The 20,781-nt window shown below is 35.4% G+C and overlaps 1 protein-coding gene, 1 non-coding gene and 1 pseudogene across 2 annotated transcripts in view; all 3 read right to left on the minus strand.

Annotated features, from left to right (window-relative positions):
* Positions 1 to 20,781, minus strand: part of RNF149 (ring finger protein 149) — a 40,239-nt gene that overhangs the window by 10,344 nt on the left and 9,114 nt on the right. The window contains exons 3-9 of the mRNA XM_025039102.1: positions 17,389 to 17,639; positions 16,408 to 16,476; positions 12,563 to 12,645; positions 10,270 to 10,366; positions 6,483 to 6,681; positions 1,778 to 3,926; positions 148 to 299 (exon numbers count right to left, since the gene is read on the minus strand). Coding sequence (XP_024894870.1) covers positions 3,883 to 3,926; positions 6,483 to 6,681; positions 10,270 to 10,366; positions 12,563 to 12,645; positions 16,408 to 16,476; positions 17,389 to 17,639 — 743 coding nt within the window. The 3' untranslated portion in view covers positions 148 to 299; positions 1,778 to 3,882. The remainder of the gene's footprint in view (positions 1 to 147; positions 300 to 1,777; positions 3,927 to 6,482; positions 6,682 to 10,269; positions 10,367 to 12,562; positions 12,646 to 16,407; positions 16,477 to 17,388; positions 17,640 to 20,781) is intronic.
* LOC112470111 lies at positions 1,587 to 1,702 on the minus strand. Its single transcript, XR_003042829.1, has one exon. It is a non-coding gene; the product is annotated as a small nucleolar RNA SNORD89 (small nucleolar RNA).
* LOC112470095 lies at positions 12,265 to 12,383 on the minus strand (annotated as a pseudogene).

The raw sequence follows: 20,781 nt of genomic DNA on the forward strand, positions 1-20,781 counted from the left end.
TTATTTTAAATAAACTACTTACAAAGAATAGTAAATTTTAGAAAACATTACATATACATATATATGAAAAAACCTGAGTCATGATTTACATTTAGAACACCAGAGAAAGTCTTCATTAAACGTGTTTAAAAGTGGAAGAAAGTTTACCTGAAGTACAAGAAACTATGATCCTGGGATTCAGTATCTGCAATCAACTTTATAGTGCACTCAGACAACTTCAACTTGATTGTCGTTAAAATGCATCTTGAATTCTCTGGATTTTCTAGTTTCAATTTCTAGCTTTAATATCTGTAAATCACCTGTTAAAAAGGAGAAAGCACTAAGTAATAGGATAGAAAAGAGAAGCTACTTCAAAAGAATATTTGGAATCCTAAAATATACCTATTCCAAATAATTCCCTTTGTGGTTAGACAATTTTAAAGAAATGGTATCACTTTATTCTTAGCATACATATACATTTTTACAAAATTTTAAGCAGCATGCACCACTTTCATTGTTATTACTTTTCCATGGAGAATGATGGATCACATACCTATTTTAAATGATATTTTGAGTGATATACCTTTAAGATAACATTTTAAGGATATCTATATAACATGCATGGGAGGAACTTTTTACATATTTGTTAAATTCTTGCACCCTCTACCTAAGACATTTTGCTGATTTCACTTTCTATCTGGTCTGTATCTGGTCTGTCTGCTTTGTATGCAGTCACTATTCTCAGGAAGATCCCTAAGATGCTGCCAAAAGCACTTACATAATCTTGGGATTCAGTTAACTGCAAACAGCTCAAGGCAGTAATGCTGCTCCCAAGTTTCTCATTAGCCCATAATACGCAGCCTACAACTCAAAAGAATGGATTGACTTAATTATATTTTTACATTAATGCAAATACTTTTTTCAACTCATTTTATACTTTGCTGTTGGAATAAGGGTAAATTTCTAATGCTGCATTACACTGTATAAATTGCACTTTTATAACTAGTAATACATGTATTAATATTTTTGAAAAACATGTTTTTTAAAACTTTTTAAGAACTGGGAAAGGTATAGCTAGCTGGCTTTTCTAATTAACTGCTGCCATCACAGAAGCACAAAATATGTTATACCACAATACTAGCTCTGGTTTAGGACATCTTGTGCTTCATAAATCACAAAGGGATTACACTGCATGCGAAGAAATGGCTTTTAACCAACATGTGTACTTACCTCAAGTTCCAGTTAGTAATAGATATGCACTGATTTAATCTCAACCTTCACCGAGCAAATAAGCTTTAAATGTGCTCAAAATAAGAAACTGTTACTGACTCAGCTATCTTACCTGGGAAATTAGGTTACACTGGGAATTCCATCCCAATGGGAACACACCTGTTCTTGAAGGTCTATTATTTTTTATTGTCTTTATGACCCCCACAGTCTTCGTTGCAGCAAGTACAGCATAAAGTATGCACAGAGGCATTTACTACTTGTTTGTGGCCCAGTGGTATCCAAGGGTCAGATTGTTTTTTCTTAAAAATATCTAAGCATTCTTTGAGGATGCCTTTCTTAGAAAGCTTCCCAAGGTACAAAGCTTCAATCCCGGTGTTACTGAGGTCAGACCAATGGTTCGCTTCAGGAGCTTTTGTCATCGTGCACCCACAGAGAGAGCAAACTGCTGCTGGGCACACTGCAATTCGGCCTTTTATTGTCATCATTCCTCAGTAACCATAGGGAGCCAGCTTTCCGCAAAGGCTCTGTAGAGTCGAGATCCCTAAAAACGGCATTCAAGGAATCTTACCTGGCACAACTTGCTGTTTCCACCTCTCCTCCGGATCCTTCCTGGTTTTCTGGCAGAAGACCCAGAAGCAGCAGACTACATACCGAGTACTACATGTTCAGCATATGCTGCCTCTTTCACATGCTGTTTGCAAACTTTCATAGTTTAAAAAACAAAAACCAAAAAAAGTGTTTCTACATTATTTGTGAACAAATAGCTTTTATGACCATTGTTAAAACGAATATGATTGCTGCCATAAATAATCTTAAGTAAATCTAATTTAGTATACACGTTCTTCATTTATATTCTCTGTTCCCAGCATGTCGACGACTTTTTCTTAGCAAAAATTCTGGTAATATTTGATTCTTTATCATATTTCCATCTTAAACCTATCAATGGAAAACTTTTCCCTTTTAAAGACTGAAGAGTTTTCTATCTCCTGCTAATTTCTTTTTCTGCTATTAAAGACTTGTGTTTCTAGAAATTAAACTATAATTCTTCCAATCTCTTCTATTTATAATTTAGTGTCCAAACTTTTGAATTAAGGAAAGCTATATTTGACAGCCCCTGATTAAGAAATCAGTTATGTAATTATCAAAAACAACTGACCTTGATCTATCATAGTATTTAAAAGTCAGTTTCATTGGCTGCTGGGAAGAACTGTTAATTAAAGCATTTCTCCCAAGGATGTTTCTTAAAATACAAAGAAGCCAACAACCTACTTGGTATAAAATCAAGGACCTATGTTCCTATTCGCAGTGAACCACAGAAGGCTAAATTCAAAGATAATGGCTATTACGGAAACCTACTTTGAGGTTGTGTTTAAATGAGAGCTCAAAGACAAATTTTCTCTTCTGATAGCTCCACAAACTGAATCTGTCCACAGAGTTTATTTACTTCAGTAAAACTGTTTACTTACCAAGTATTTCACTATGAGTGGCTACAATCTAAGTATGGTAAATAGTTTGAAAAAAATAATCTCTAACAACTGTATATCCTAGATACAACTATAAGAATAAATTCTTTAAAATTTTTTTTCAATAAACATTTATTTTTACCAACAAAATAAAAATATACAGTAACTGGTTTAGAATCAACACAGGACTACAATTTCAAGTTCTAAAAAAGTTAACTCTCAACAGAAAAAGGGAGGGTGGGGGATGTTTACTTAATCACTTTATAAACTTAGTGGTCTCCAGAAAGCTAGCTTTACATTAGCCTGGTCCTTTCACCTACAAGAACAGCAAACCTAAGTAGGAAGGACAGGTGATTAAACAAGCTCAGCGTCATTAAGTTTGCTTTAAAATTAATCGAGAAAATGTTTACTTATTTTGTTACAACAACAATCAAAATTATAAACATTAAATTGCGATTGGAACCATATATTCATCATTTACAAAGAAAAAAAAAATCAGTCTGCCTACTCAATTTCCTTAACAAAGCAACGAAGAACTTAATGCTCGTGTAAAATACAGAATCTTCACATTTTCATTTGTAGAAAAAATGAACAAATTTCCATCCCCATCAAGGTATCATAAGAAATTAATGAAAGGGGAAAATGTAAACCCTAAAGTTATCTAATGCTCTTCTGCTAATTCCAAAGAGAAAACAATGAAGACGTGTTCTCAGGTTTCGAAACCTCTCTATATAATACCAAGGTGCAAGAAAGCTGTAGGTTTCTCTCATCTCATTTACAAGAAAAGTCTTTCCTCCAGGGAAAACTGAATTTACACAATTTCACTTCAACCAGTCTAAATTCTGTGTGCTTAGTCTAAAACCATCCTTGAGAGACAGAATCTCATTTATACAGTACCATAGTAGCTAGTCTAGTATTTAGAAACAGCACCCATCCTTTCTTAGGCATGCCGTCCCCAGTTGTCAACTCTGTAATGGTCTGAAACAACGTATTGTTTATCGTAAACATATTTTAGTAGATAAATATATAAAGACTAATCAAAAAGTCTCTTTCAGAATAAAATATTTTAGCTTTTTTTTTTATCAAATCGAAACCTGAAAGGTAAAAGAATGTACATTATTTTCAAATATACAAACTATATGCTGAAGTAAAAAAAATAGAATGTCCTTTAATTCAAAGCTCTGTCCGTGCCGCGTCAGAGGGAAGTGCGCTAAGAGACTGGTCCCCCATGCTGAAGGTCGCTCCTGCCTGTTTCTACAACAAAGCAACAAAAGCCAGCGTTAGCCAGTTGGCATATTCTGCACTTCAATTAAACATCGTTGCTCATTTGGAGACTGTATTTCAAGAAATTACAGAAAAATTTAAGTAAAACATACAGGTAAAAATGACAACGCATTGTGTATAGTCAAGAAAAGTATATAAACATCCTTCTCACATACACTATGTTTTCCAGTATTAGTCTAATCAATATTAATCTGATCAGCATGGTGCTATAAAAAAAAGATGCAGTCTGCATTGGTGATGTTAGACTATATTTTCAAAGGTAAGACTAGTAGCTGTGGTGATGATGATAGTGTCACCACCCATGAATACAAGAGCTAGCATTTATTGGGCAATACAGATCGACCCAACGAGGTAAAGACTGTATGCTATCTCCATTTTACAAATGAGGCACAGAGAGGTTAAAGTATCTTAGAAAGGAACTGATATTCTAATCCAGACAGTCTTGATATTACTAAGGAATAAGAAAATAATTTCAGCACAAAAGGTTTCCTATAGTAATAAGATACTTCCTTAAATGCAGGAGAACAAAATTCTTTGAACGCACATACATTAGAGCTCAATACAAGGCCAACTGGATAATGGAAGGGACACTGACCAGATAAACACATTCTCCAGTGATTTTGTAACCTGGCTTCTTTTTCCACACCTTCATTTCTACCCCCTATTTGAAATTTATTGTCTTAGTTCTAAGAGGGCATTTGAGGAAAGACACTGACAAAATGACATATTAATGCACTACGGGTAACAAGAATGCAGGAAAATCTAGAGGCTGCTTTTGAAGGATGTTTCATCAGGATGAGAGAGTTTCATCTGTCTTTAAGTATCCCAAGAGTGGTCAAGTACTAGAGAAAACAAATTTCAATTTCTTTTTTTTTCTAGAGACTGAAGGCAAAAGCAAAAATTAGATCAGTATGCTGAATGAATACAATTGAATTTCTAAAAATAAGGTGTGTCCAAATGGAAGGCAATGCTGTGTAAGGAAGGATGTGTTTGGGGCAGGGAGACTCCCCCTCCCCCACACGTAGTCCCAGCAGGAGGCCAGAGCCCTGGTTAGGACAATGCCTGCAAAGGACCAACCTCCCAGCTTTCTAATTCCCTGAGTCTAGTCTCTCTTTCTTTCACAATGCTGTCTTTCCTCCTTTGGTACCCACTTAAAACTTAAGCTCTAATATTTCTATCTTTGCCTCATAGATCCTAAACACATAAAAAATGAGAACTGGATTCAGTTTGAAAATTATAGATTTGGAAAAATATACTTCCTGTTCCAGGATGGCTAATTTAAAAATCAGAAGAATCAAAAATTTGTAAAATAATCTGTACATGAATTCAATTATAATAAAAATTCTGATAGGACTTTCTTTTACTTAAAACATGATTTTAAAATTAATCTTGAAAATGCAGAAAAATCCAGAAATTATTTTAAAAGAATAAAGATAAAGGAATTTGCATTGTTTTACAAATATCAAAACATTATTCACAAATAATTGTTATTTGCTAAACAATATTAGGACAACTGGTTAAATATTTGGGAAAAAATTGGTTAGTTAAATCTCTTAAATTATGTGGATTAAAGATTTAAGTGTAAAAATACAAAACCACAAATATTAGCAAAACAAATTAATATTTTTATAATCCTGAAATGAGAAAGGTTTTCCTAAGTTAGCATGCTATCAAAGGCAAAATCATGGAAGAATGAGAAGTTGAACTAAATAAAAATTTTAAATTTCTAGCTAAGCAAAATACATCAGCAAGTCAAAGATACAGAAATCAGGATGGGGTGTGTGTATAATACAATATAAAGTCCAAAGTGCTCTCAGAATCAGTATAAAAAAAGGATGAAATGGGCAACTCAAAAAGAACAAACGACCAATAAATATGAAAAAAGGTAATCTCATCAGTTATGAAAAAAAAAAAAAAAAATGCAATTCACCAAGCATCCTGGGATTCTCCAAACTCTGAAGTGCCCAAATTGGACTAGACACTTGTTTTAAAAAATGGGTTTAAAAAAATTAAAGCAAATATTAATAAGAAAAAAAAAATTATCATAGGTTCTTTAAAAAACTTCCCAAAGGGATCATTGCTTTGCTCTTTATGCGTATTCTGTAAACTATAATTCAGGTCGGGAAGGCTGTGATAGAATGATAGAAGACAATTAGACAAGTGGTAAACAAATATGAATAATGATTTAGAAGTGTCACTGATAATAAAAGTCCATCAACAGGGTTTAGTTTAAAGAAATAACCACAGTAAATCCAAAATGTAATACTATGTAGCTATACAAAATCATGTATCTATTGATACAGGAAGAACTTCATACACTGAGAAATAGGTGACCTAATAGCACATAAAATGACATTCTCTCCATCCTTAAACAGAAAAAAGCTAAAAAGATATTTATTGAAATGTTAAAATGGTATTTCCAGGTGTAAGATTATGATTTTCATTTTTGTTTTTTTTCTACATGTTATTTATTTTCTTTCAACAACTGATAACATGAGTTCGTTTTATAATCTGCAGGCTACTTACCTAGTAAGGCTGTGTTTTCACCTGAATCTTCCTTAAACCTGGTACCGCACTGTGCTACGGGTTCATTAGTGGAGGACAATGGTGAGTTGCTCCCGTCACTTCTGTCATCTTCTTGGACAGCAATACTCAAATCTGCAGCCACAACACTCCCAGGGGCCAATTCTGGAACAGGCATCTCCTGCCCGTCCTCAAGCTCTCCCTTGAGTTAGAACAAAAGAAACTGTCTAAGTAATACAATCAAAGCTTATCTATCATCTTTTGCTCATAATTCATATAAAATGTTTACTTTTATACCCAGAATATGGCAAAAAGTATACTGATGTCTTCATTTGACATCAGAAAATGAATTACTTCTGAACAAGCAGCTTTCTAAGACCTAAACGTTTTTTATTTTAAAAACTATTTTTCCCCTTGATAAAAGCAATGCCACCTTTTAAACTATTTGTTGACAGAAGTGGAGCTTTGTTCCAAACACCATCCCACCTTCCTGAACAGAGGCTGGGACTCAGCCTGGCTGTCTTGTCTGCTGACCACTTCCAGCCTTAGCCATGAGTTCTAATCACTGCCTCCAACGCTGTCCTTTCTCAAAGCGAGGCAGGCACTAGGGTTTCAGAGATGAATGAGGTTTCTAAACAACCCAAGGCTTCAGAATGGATTCTGGTTCACTTAAAAACATCAGTTCATCAGCTGTCAGTTTGCCTCTACTGCCCCCTCTCACACTTGCTGCTTTAAAGAGGAAAAAACTAAAAGGGCCAAGACTCTTTGACCATTACTACATTAGGTCTCAAAATTTGTGGGCTATCCAGAAACCTTGTTTGGTTAATGCCAGAGTCAAAGCTGTGTGAGGTTAGATGAACCCACTGGTAACACGACCTTCAAAACAAGGGGTCTGGGAAGCTTGACAGACTGAGACGGTCGCCTTTGCTTCAAGTGAGAACGCTGCACAGGCATGACCCCTGTCCTCTGGGCTAAGGGCACTGCTGGTCAGCTGTTCCCACGGCAGCTCCAGCCATGTCCTAGTACCCTTACCTCCCCAATAGCACATGGCACGCTGCTGCCTTCTTGTCAGTAACCAAACAGTATCAGAACGTGACTCCTGGCACACCCAGCAACAAATCCTGGTGAGCTGACGTAACATCCACATTCGCTCAGCCCACCCTAATCAGTTGACCCAAGCAGTTTACATAAATACCTGCCAAAATTAACTACCTGCCAGTCTCAAACCTCACATGGTCACACCCCTGTGGATACATTCTCAATCTATAACATACTCATCTGTGAGGCAAACCCTTTAACATCTAGCTAGCATGCCCCTCTAAAAACCACTCCCTGTCTCATCCCATGTCCACTCAGCAGAGTACATCTTTCCTCTGTTCTCATAGCCTCTCTCACCGTGCTACGTTTGGGCAGACACTCTGGTCCCCACCAGTCCAGACAGTGAAATCCCCAGGGGTCTGAGAGTAGAAGGACTGTGTCTTATTCATCTGTCTCCCCAGAGCCAAGTTCAGAGCCAGCATCAGGGACAGCATTCCTCTGATAAGTGCTTGCCAAATGAAAACAACATGTGACAAACAGCACATCAAAGTGGTTAGAGCTGCAAAGGAAAGGACCACCTTTGCTATCTCTGTGAAGGGGTGCTGGTGGCTCTCCCACAGAGGCCATTTTCTTGGCAATGAAAACTAGTTTTAGTCACTAAATGAGTGTGTGTCATAACTATAAAATCCAACAAAGAAGGAGCCAATGGATCTAAAGAAAATAGTATATTTGTCAAAAGATTTTTAAAAATTAAAGGCAAGACAGGCCAATTACTTAACTTGATTTAAAGTTACTACAGGTTTCTGTTCTTCAAAAAAGAAATTAAGCTTTCTGGGGAGATATATTCTAGCATTCTGAAATTAACATTCTAAGAAAGCAACCCAACCTTAAGTAAAATGAAGAATCCCTTAAGAAGTACAAATTGGTAATTACGAAATAGTCATGGGGATGAAAAGTATGGCTCAGGAAATATAGTCACTAATATTGTAATAACTATGTATAGTGCCAGGTGGGTCCTAGACTTATCAGGGGGTTTACTTTATAAGTTATAAAATGTCTAACACCTGAAACCAATATTAAATGTCAACTATAATTGGAAAAAATTTTAAATTTTTTTAATTAAATGAAGAATCTTGATTTTAACATATGAAATATACATGTAGATCAAAGTGTCTCAATGCTAATCAGTGCAATTCTTTTTATGCAAATTTTCAGAAATGCAAAGCAAATTTAAAGTTCATGACTAATGAAGAAAAACTTAAAATGAGCTTCAGAGTATATCTAAGAGAAAGGAGAAGAAGGAAAACTTGGCCAAGAAGATATCTGTTAAGCTGCCTGGATTCTGCTGTTTAAATGCTGTCCCAGAGAGCTGCATCCGCTTGTCTGGAGCAGAGTAGAAGAGCCCAGTCCATAAGAAGGCATGTTACAAACTAAACGAAGCCATCATTATTAAAAACTAATAAGTGAATATTAGAAATTTTAGAGGAAAGACAATCTAGATAACAAAGCAAATGAGTTTTCAGTAAGGCAGTTCTCGAATGCTGACCTCCCCGCTTTCTGTGTACCTATGGTGAGGGCATTCCAGAACTCACACTTAAAAAATACAATTCACAGGTAACCACAGCAGTTATTAATTAGAGCTGTGGTCTTGAAACCACCTCAGCAGATATGCTAAGCTAGAGGGTGGGAACACTAAGATCTGCAGCCCTCACGGCCATTATGGCTTTAAGTTGCATAAAATGATCATAAAAAAACCTCTCTGCAGTTTCTAACTCTATAATACTACCAAAAACTCTAGCAAGAAGAAAAGTATATTTTATATTTACATTAGGTCTTTCAAAGATCTTTATTCCAAAACTATTTACTATTTAATCAAGAATATTTTGAGACATTAATAGATTATATGAAGACTCTAAAACAATAAAAAATATAACAATCTAGGAGAAAATCTATTTTCATCCCTCTATGTCCCCCTTTATGGGTAAGGTAGTATTTAAGAGCTTGGACCCTGGAATTAAGCAAACTTGTGTCTGAAAGCCAAATCCCCTCTAACTAGCTGTGACCTTGGGTAAGCAATTTAGCATCTCTTACATGGGAGTTTCTCATCAGTGACAGGGACAGCAGTACTTACCTCACAGAGAGCTGTGAGAAGCAAACGTCGTGATGCTCATACGGCACTCAGCACATGGCTGGCTACTACTCTGTGCTCTCTCCCACTTTGCCCTGTTTGTTTTCTGAACAAGGCCCTATGACCATCTGAGTATCAAACTGATGGAGTAAATTCAATGCAGGATAAATTTCCCCAGCACTACTTAATTCTAAAACCCAGGAATTGGGAGAACTGGTATCAGGAATTGTCGGCTTAGGCTTCCTCATATATATAGAAGATGTACACCTTGAGTCAGAAATGTCTGAGGCTCCTTCCATTTCAAACATTTTATAATTCCTCTTTATAGGAGGAGACTGACTAGCACATATATGTTCTGCAAAGCATTGTACCAAAATATAGTGCTCCGAGTAATTAAAAACTGAAGAAACATCTAGCATATTATTCTACAATCACAAATTTAGTTCATTAATTTTTTGGAATTTCTAAAGAATTCATTTTTAATAAAGAGGAAAATTTCTTCAGGAACCACAAGGATGTCAGAACTATTTAGCCCATCCCTCTTGCCTCTGGTCAGTAATGAAATTTTATCTCTCAGGAAGAACGGGGGCAGACTGAATGAATATAAACAAAAATGTAACAAACCCAATATCCCAGGGCTTTGATGACATCAAGTTTACACATTGGACACGTGCGGTGATCCAAAAGCCATGGGTCAATGCATATTCTATGAAAAATATGCCTAAAAAAATTAAGTATGTGTTAATGTTTTAAAATAAATGTTTATATCTTATAAAGGAAATAACACATTCTATCAACTTATCTTTTCATTACAAATTAAATAACGTCAAATCAACATTCTAGTTCTATTCACTTACCCTAAATACTTATCTATTCTATTTTCTACATTAGACTCGTAAAGAGTAATTTCCCCTTTGTTCCACAAAAATAGCGAGTTTTATTTTTGCCTCATGCTAGGTTGTATTTTTATGTGCTTTTGACACTCTTTTGGGAACAAATATGGCATAAGTAAACCAACGGTAAACTAATAGGAATAAAGTAATATTAAACTGATAGCATCTTATACAAGTCCATCAAATGGCTCAAATGGAAATACAGCAAAACATTAACAAATCATCTTTGGGTTGCAGGCTTAAAAAAATTTATATTCTGTCTTATGTATTTTTGTATACTCTAAATTTTTCTATAATGAACACCTATCCCTTTCAGAATCAAAAAAAAGAAAAATCATTTATGTATTTTCTTCTTTTAATGATTTGTCTAATTGGCTCTTATGTGACAAAATTGAGGAGCTAAGAGTTCGGGTATTGGAGCCAGGCAGATAGGGCTCAAATACCAGCTGTATGACTTGATGCTGTGACTCTGGACTAGTCCTTGACCTCTGCACCGACACCACAGGCTGTTCTGAGGAGCAAATGTATAATGTGCTGGGCACAGGAAATACTCAGTAGTTTATCACACAAAAATCTGCCAGAACAGTTAAAAATAACAGTACTTAAGTAACACAATACAGCCTAGTCCAGCTTCTCTTTTGACCTTTGCATTTTCAAACTGAAAGTAACTCACCAAAGGAATTATTTTATAAAAACATAAAAGAAATATGTTGGCATTACTGGAGAATTTGTTCAATAAAGCACAGGAGAAAAAGGGTGGGGAGCCAAAATCCCTAAGAAGGAGGCCAGAAAATGTGCACATGTCCCATATCTGCTCATGAAGGTCAAATACAAAACCCAAGTGAAATACAAAAATCAGGATATCTCTGATGCCAGGAATTTAGCCTCGAGTTGCCTCTTTTTTGCAGCATCCTAAACATTAAGTCAGAAAGATTTGCACCCTAAACCAGCCTAGAGTAAAAATTCTTTTCTATTTTAATAATTTCCTATAGGACATAATCGACCTATACTGACCCCAAGTCATTCATTAAGTACTCATCACACCAATGCCCTCTAAATACCTGTAGATTTAAGTTATATTTTTATTCGGGAAACTTTAATTTTGTTATTCTGATATTTATTCATTTCCTTCACAATTATTGAGAATGTAACCTACTATAAAGTACTTACACATATATTAAAGTACTTAGCAAACATCAAGCAAATATAATTATATATTTACTCAGAACTTGCTTCTACTTGGTGCGAAGTGTAATTAAAACTGATCGGACCTAAACATATTATAATTTTTGTACAGCCTACTGCTAACAAAGCAATTTTTAAAGTTATCGAATTCTCCATTAAAAAGGAAACGTAACTTCCTGTTGCTGGAAAAAAAAAAATCCTCTAACATACCTAGAGTAAGAGGAGGAATATTTATTTTACACAATCCCCAAAAGAACCTAAACCCAGGGAGCAAATAACAGCAAACCACTGCCTTCCCTGACCTACTTTCTGCCACCCTTTCTGGCCCTCTCACAATGCCTTCACCTGTCATGTTTCAGTTTCCTTGCTCCTTACACAGCACTCTTTTTAAAAAGCCAATCCATGACAAAGATATATAATGGGTCTCAATAGTCAATTACAGTTTCCTAAGCTAAGCAATTTATTTTTTTTAGGCGAGGCAACCCTTGGTTGACCTCACAGATTGCAAGGACCTTGTCACCTTACAATCCCTCATTTTTTAGGCCTACAGCATCTGGTCTTCCTAGGTGGTCTCCCATTCAAGTACTAACCTGGCCCGACCTTGCTTAGCTTCTGAGATCAGACAGGATCAGGCTTGTTCAGGATAGCATGGCCATAGACACAAAGCAATTTTAAAGCAGTATATAAATACAGGGGCCTTGAAGGCTGGAAATGTCTTTTCTAAAGGATGAGATCAACATGAGGTCATTACGATAGCAAGACTTTCATGTCATAAAGACATGAAAACCCTATTACTGGAAATCTGAAAGCTGTCAAGTAATGAGGTAACAAGAACATACTTGCATGGCAGAATTCTGATAACATCCTTTACTTTAAAATTTTCAATACACACTGCACAATTTTCAGCTTCAACATCGATTCCCTGTAAAAAGAAGAGGAAAGAGTTTACTTATCTGGGTGTATAGTATATCCTTGTTAAAACAATGATGAATTCTAGTCTACAATGGTACAACCTGAAAATAAAGTCACAATTTTTACTCAGTAGTTACTTTTTACCACTATCAAGAATATTTAAAGAACCTGGCTGAAAATTTTTAAAAATTTCATTGTCTAATCAGACATGAAAATTGTTTATGTACAAGGCTAGTGTTCATGTTTTAAGGGCTTTAGAAATGCAAATGCCTGCTTTACTATGATAAGTTATTTTTCAAATATAAAACTTATAGAGAGAATGAATGTCCAATAAGCTGCTTGTTTCCTGGAATTACCAAAAACAAAATCTAGAGCACGTTCATGAGAACTGGCTGAAGAACAGGTTACAACTTGCAAATGAGAAGATGCAAATGGCTAAGCATCTGAAAATATTCACCTTCTTATGACAAAAATTACAAATTAAGTTACAGATTTTCACCTATCAAATTAACAAAGGTAAAAAGAAACAAAAATTATAGGGAAGGAAGCAGTCTTGGGACAAAATTTCCACTTCTAAGAACCTATGGTTTATAGACCTTTTTGGGGGGCAACTCCCACTTTCTTGCATACCCCCTAGATCTATCTACCTGACCACATCCCATCAACCAAAGCAGGCAGGGCCAGAGTGGTCAGCTGACCAAGACAGGCCAATGAAATTCTCATTCTCAGGATTCTACAGATGGCTACAACTCTAGCAAGATAATTTTATGGAACTTGGCTATACCATATGTACATAATTATTAAAAAAAATATATTTAGCCATGTGCTTGACTTGTTAACAAGCCAGCAATCAAGAATGATTTTATAGACTGTTATCAAAGATTATATTAAATGAACTTGATAACACTTAAAATTATATTGTAACTAAAGTAAATATCACTCATTTATCATATGCCATGCAAGAGTGATAAAATAACTTTTAAAGTCCCTGATAGTTTGCAAGCTTATATATTACTGTGAATGTATAAGAAGAAAAATTAGAATACTAGTTTCTAGAACTGGACAAGATGAAGATGTAAGAAAAATAACACTTTTCTGTATAAGTTTAAAATATAAAATCATCAGAAAATCCATGTTTATACTTCATGGACCATTTATGAATCCTCTTTTTTAAGCCATTAATTTGATAGCTTTTAAAAAAGTCTGTGGAAGCAGATTTTCAAAAATGTTCTGTATAGGAAGAGAATAGTATCAATTTATGTATATTCTGAAAGACTCAATTCAGTATATTATACATATGAATCTACGAATTCTTACATTTAAGAACTGTGATTTGCTGATAATGGAGAGTAGAAGACCCATTCAAGAGGAACATAAAACTACATGCTTGTTAAGTCACTGGCTATGCAGAATGCATGCAGTTCGTCACAGGAATTCACTGGAGACTCTCTCTCCCCCTGGATCTTTGATTTGTAAATTGGATGAGAACCTTAACCCATAAGATGGGAAACTTTAAAAACTTTTGGTGCATGTGCATGGAAAGACACCTTGTACAAACTATTAAAACTCAACTGTTACTACAATGCATTAGGGAAAGGATGGCAGCCAACAATACAATTCCAGGAGTATCTTAATATTAAAGCTATCACATAAACCATTAATATCAGATTCCAAAGTTTTCAAATCAAAGGTTTATAAATTAATGTGTTTAGTAGATGAGAGGAAGTGATATCTACCATAAGTGCAGTTTTGTTTTTTTTTTTGAAGGGAGACTAGAAGACAGAATACAGTGTGGTTCAAAAAAAGTGAGATAAAATGAATTATCAAAATCACTGAACCAAACTATAGCTATGTCAACACAGTTGTCATAGTTCGTGGCGAGATGCACTATTAAAAGAATAAACACTACTGTGTTAGCTACTCCTCTCATTTTAAGGAATCTACTCTCTAATGCTTGAGGGCCTCCCGCCATCATGAACAACACGTTATCTATCCATACCAGGAATTTCATGACCAATAGGCTACTTCAATGGAAACAAATGATCATCAACATCCTTCATCCTGGAAAGGCAACAGTACTTAAGACAGAAATTTGGGAAAAATTAGCCAAAAATGTACAAGATCACACCAGATGTCATCTTCATATTTGGATTCTGAACCCATTTCGGTGGTGGCCAACCAGTTGTGGCATGATTTATAATTCCTTGGATTATGCAAAGAGAAATGAACCCAAACATAGACTTGTAGGACATGGCCTGTATGAGAAGAGGAAGACCTCAAGAAAACAGCGAAAGGAACGGAAGAACAGAATGAAGAAAGTTAGGGGGACTACAAAGGCCAGTGTTGGTACTGGCAAAAAGTGAGGTGGAAAATGGGCAACAGAAGAAATAAAGATTCGTTCAGTGACATCCGTGGTGATCAGATTTTTCATCAGAGGATTAATAAACTGAGAACTCTAAAACAATGTTTCTTTTGTAAAAAAAAAAAAAAAAAAAGTATCTTTAAAAACATCTTTTCTCTCCTCCACAAATCCCAATATCTTCTATTAATTAAGGGCCTCAGAAAAAAAGGACATGTCTCAGATTCAACAGAGAAGAATTTAAATTTTCAAGGGTCTGTGGTGGAGACCTTAAGTTCTTTATCTTCTTTTATGTCATCGGGTCTGACCAACAGGTAGAACTTTCTTCGATAACAGACATATCAGCCCAGTCCAGGATGGTAGGAACCAGCCAAACTGGCTATTTGAGCATTTGAACGTAGCTAGTGTGAAGGAGGAACCGAATTTTAAGTTGGTTTTTTTTTTTCATGATTTTTAATAATATTATATTACCTTTACCATTTTAAAATTATTTTTCATTTAGCAAATGTCTTATCACGCCCAGTTTTGCGTAATATGTAGATGTACAATGAAGACATGAAGAGCATTTGTTATTTCCTGTTTTGCCTATAACACATTTCGCCATCTTCATCGTGCCTAATCAAGTTAACCCTCTCCCCCTCCATCCTTGACTTACTAGCCCTTCTCCCAGTACTTGACTCAGTTGATTGCTCCCTCCTCCTTAAACCTGTTTTGTTTTTGTTTTTGTTTTTTTAAGTTTCAAGTATACAGTACATTGGTTAGGCATTTATATCGTTTATAAAACAATCCTAATTGCTCTTTCTCTCTTCTGGCTCTCCATCTAGCCATTACATTAACACTAACTGCATTCACTATGCAGTGCTCCCCATCCTATGACTATCAACTACTAATTTGTCATTTTTAACCCTTCATCCCTTTCTCCCAGTCCCCATTCCCCTTCCCCTTCACCAGATTTTCCTCTATATCTGTGTTTTTTGATTATAGTTTATTTTTGTCCCTTAGATTCCTCATGTAAATGAAATCATATGGTATTTATCTTTCTCTGACTTATTTCACTCAGCATAACAACATCTAGGTCCATCACACCGCTGAAAATGGTAGGATTTCATTTTAATGGCAGAGTAATATTCCATTGGATATATGAATTTTAAGTTTAGCTGTATGTAAATTAATTTAAATTCAATTACCCATATGTAAATTCAAAAAGCACAGGTCTGAAAGGCTCGTCGCATACTGCTGACAAGCCTGCTTTAAAGTAAACACATATAAAGTTAGTACTAACTCCAACAAGCCAAAACTCCACATGTTCAATACTGTGAATTTAGCAAATTGGAAAACATTACTAAGACACACAGACATACAGTCTAATCTAAACCAAACTAAAACAAACAAAAAAACCCATAAAAGTGGTACCTTTTCTCCATGCTTTATAGTATGAAGTGGAAGCTGGCCAATAACTTTCTTGGTTTCTTTTCTATGGCTCTTAGATAGGAAAAAAATATATATCATAATTGAAAATTTTATGTTAAATCATTATTTTTAAAAAATCATATAAGGACGCTGATAGGAAAAATTAATTTAAAAAGCAAAGTTAAATGATTACAATGGAAATAACTTTAAAAATTACTATATAAGTCTTAATGTATAAAACAGCCAGATATAATTTTAAGAGCTGCTTGATCAAGAATACTTATTTTCAATTTCATGTCTGAAAGAGAACCCAATTCCAATTCTTATGTTTAAATACTGGCAAGAAAGTAGTAAGCCAAGGATGGGGCCACAACATGCCCATCTATAAACACCTAAAAGGTAAGAGGTTTCCTAGTCATAAGATAGATAATGACCCCGAAATGACTGACCACAGCCACAAAGCCAGGAAGTGCAACTTTTCAAGAAACAGAGGTGAGTGTGAAATTTAAAAGGCCTGCCTTTGGGAGCCTCTGGCTCCTCACCTGTCCTCCTCTTAGCTATTACTGAGACAGTGTCTGCAGATAAATGACTTTGAAAGTTGCTCCACAAAGGGAGACAAAAAAGGCCCTCCCACTCTGCTCATCGCCTTGGGGCCCTGGGTTCTCTTTATAAACACAGAACCAGGTCCCCTCAACCTCATGCCTGTCATTCCTTTATATCTGGAAAAGGACAAAGAGGGTATCTGCAGGAGCAAAATGTGCAAAAAGTGACCCAGATTTAAAGGTATCTAATTTCTCACAGAACAGAAAATTTAATACATTCTAACTAAGAACTTATTTTCAGAAAGATCATATTGATGCTTAAATATCAATGAGTGAAAATAAAATTAAGAATAGGGTCCCATATAACTTCAAGCAATATATATAGGAAAACTTACAAAATATCTTTTAAAAAGTAAAGTTAAAAAGAGTCATTCATAATTACCTGACTTCCGAACTGTGAGCCAGTATACAGGAAACGCTGTATATAGTAAAATATTAGCCAGGCTAATGAGATAATCATCATGGTGATGAAGGCAATGGCCACAAACACCACAGACTGCCCACTAATGAACTCCTGTACGTGACGGGTGCCAACCTCTATGGTCATCTTGACAGAAATTCCTTTTTGCACCAGATCCAAAATTTCTTTTCCTTTTGGGTAGCTAACCATAATGACCACTATACTTCCTGTTCCTGTAAGAAAGAACAAAGAAATCAATAAAAAGAACATAAAATAAGATAGTTAAGAGAAACATGAGAACACTATGGCTCATCTATGCATATGTCCAAAAACTTAAGTAAAATGGGTAATTTTTAAGGAAAACATTAGTTACCAAAATTGGTCCCAACAAAGAAAACAGACTGATTACATGAGAAGTAGAACAAATCACTAAGGACTACCTCCCCAAAAATAGGAGCCCCCACTCAGTTTCACAGATGAATTTTACCACCAAACCTTTTAAGGACAACACCAATGATATTTAAATAATTCCACAGCAGATTAAAAAAAAAAAAAAAAAGTTTTAAAATAATTTCTAAGATAATAAAACCAAACATGGTGAAGAAAAACAAAAGAACTATACTGACCAATTTCACTTATAAATGTTAATATAACGTCTAAAGCATGCCCATTACACTCAGGGAGACAATCTGAGGATTTCTATGGTCACTATTATTTCACATTTCTCTGAAGGTATGAGCAGACATAAGACATGCACACACAAAAAAATCATTTCTAAGATAATAAAACCAAACATGGTGAAGAAAAACAAAAGAACTATACTGACCAATTTCACTTATAAATGTTAATATAACGTCTAAAGCATGCCCATTACACTCAGGGAGACAATCTGAGGATTTCTATGGTCACTATTATTTCACATTTCTCTGAAGGTATGAGCAGACATAAGACATGCACACACAAAAAAATCCTATCTATGTATAAATAACCACAAAATATTAATAGGATTTTTAAAATCTTAAAAATGCTGCTTCTAAAAAAAAAAGGCTGCTTCTGAAATTCATTCACTTAGGGGAAATCAAGAATGACTGGGAAAACTTTTTAAACAGTAAAACCTGGACTAGCCTTTACATTTAAAGTAATTAAAACAGTGTGAGAGTAACACAAAAATGATAAGAATAATGAGACAGGGAAAAAAGTCTAGAAATTAGACCCAAATACCTAAAAGAATTTAGTAAAAGATAAAAGAGCAATTTCAAGTCAATGGGGTAAAATGGATTATTAAAAAATAGTGTAGGGGCAACTGGGTTATCATCCAAGGGGGTAAAAAAAAAAAGCTGTATCCCTTCACAACTTATGCCCAAATAAATTCCAACTAAATCAAAGATTTAAATATGTAAGGAAGAGGAAATACAGAAGAGCCAGAGAAACATGGTGGTTTAAAAATAAGTAATATTGAAGAAAAACCGTTCCAAGTACAAAAATCCACCTCAGAATTTCTTTAAAAAAAAAAAAGAAAGAAAAAAAAGAAATTTGACCAACCATATAAAAATGAAAATTTTCTGCATGGTTAAAAGAGCGCAAAAAACAAGGCATCAAGATCATAAAAGCAAATGGCCAATGGAGAAAAATACATGTAACATTAACAAAAACACAAAATTAATTTTCTATTTGAAAAGGAGCAGAAAAACAAAGGAAATGAAGTCAGTTTGCAGAAAAGAAAATACAAATGGGTTTTATTTTTTTAAATAGCAGCGTTAGCGAGATACAATTAACACACCATAAACTTCACCCTTTTAAAGAATACAAGTCAGTGGATTTAGTATAGTCACAGAGGTTATGAAATCATCACCACTATCTAATTCCATAACATTTATCGCCCTCACAAGAAATGCTGTACCTATTAGTGGTCACTCTCCAGAAAATGGATTTTAAACATGAAAAGTCAGGGTACAAAAGAAAACATTATACCTATAAGACAGCAAAGGTCAAAGAGTTTGATACACTATACTAGCAGGCAAGAGTGAGCACAAATCTGCACTCCTCCTGCACACTTCCGGGGAGTGAATTACTACCATCTGGTATGGAGGGCAATGGCTATCAAAAAAATTGTAAACACACACATCTCTCTTGACCCAGAGATTCTACATCCAAGAGCTTAATTGCACAGACATACATATATATGTGAGGTATCTATAAAAATAACAATTGCCAATTTTTCTCCTAAGTTTTTGCTATCACAATATACACGTACAAGAGTAAGAATTTTATAAATCACAGCCATGTATACAGACTGAGGCAGCAGCTGTCAATACTGACAGTGCTCGATAGACAGATGAAAAAAAAATTGTGTGGACAAGAGATCTGTATAGTCACAACACAGACCACATCTGGAAGGCCACCCCCAGAGGCTGGGGACCCTGACCACTTCTGCTAGAGGAGCTTAAAACCTCATGATAGAACTGTTTTGTCATAGAGAAATTTAACTTGTACAAATCCACTGTGGCCCTCGGCCAGTGGGATTTAATCACTGAAACACCAGAAGGGCAGGCACCCTTCTAACGTGGCTCCTGTCTGGAAGCCAATCCTATGATCTGGGCCTAAAAGTGTCACTTAGCAAGAACTGAAGTTGTCTGAGCTCTCACAATCTCCATGTCATCATAGGGAGATGGGATACAGAGTAAGGCATTTCTTGCCTTCAGAAAAATAAACATCTAGTAGCTAAGAAAGACAAGTATAGAAACAATTATGATAGTTATGCCACTAATAATTACATGGCACTTCACAAACTGAAAGCCTTTTTTAATAAACCTCCTCTCTATGGAAATTTTCAGCAACATACTAAAGTAGGAAGACCAGTATAATAAACCCCGTGTACTCGCCTCAGTTAAGAACTTTTATACAGAACACAAAACTGTCTATGCCATGCTTACAGCTACATACCATTTCTGGTACTGATATAACGTCTTCTGTGGCATCATGGGAAAAAACAACTTTGAAGCACTTTCACATTTATTATCTCACTTGAAGCGGAAAGAGGCCACATTATCATTTTACCGATGAGGGCTCTCGGAAGTTTTAAGAGCTGTTAGATATCATATACAACCTGGAAAAGCCACTTCTAGAAGACTGAGCACCTGTGACCTCATGGGGGGACCCTTGAGGCTTCTGAACGCAGACTGGGTTCAAATGTCACTCTATCACCACTGTCCGAGTCTAGAAAATCTGTCCTCACCACAGTATTTCTTCTGCTATAAAATGGAGATGAGAATTTTTCCATTTTGGACACTCACTTGTTTAATAAGAAAGTGGAGTACAAAGAACTGCAGAAATGAAGTGATAATTTTGTCTGTGGTGGAGGCAGGGGGCTCTTTC

The sequence above is a fragment of the Pteropus alecto genome, unplaced genomic scaffold (genome assembly GCF_000325575.1).
Source record: "Pteropus alecto unplaced genomic scaffold, ASM32557v1 scaffold288, whole genome shotgun sequence".
NCBI classification, from domain to species: Eukaryota; Metazoa; Chordata; class Mammalia; order Chiroptera; family Pteropodidae; genus Pteropus; species Pteropus alecto.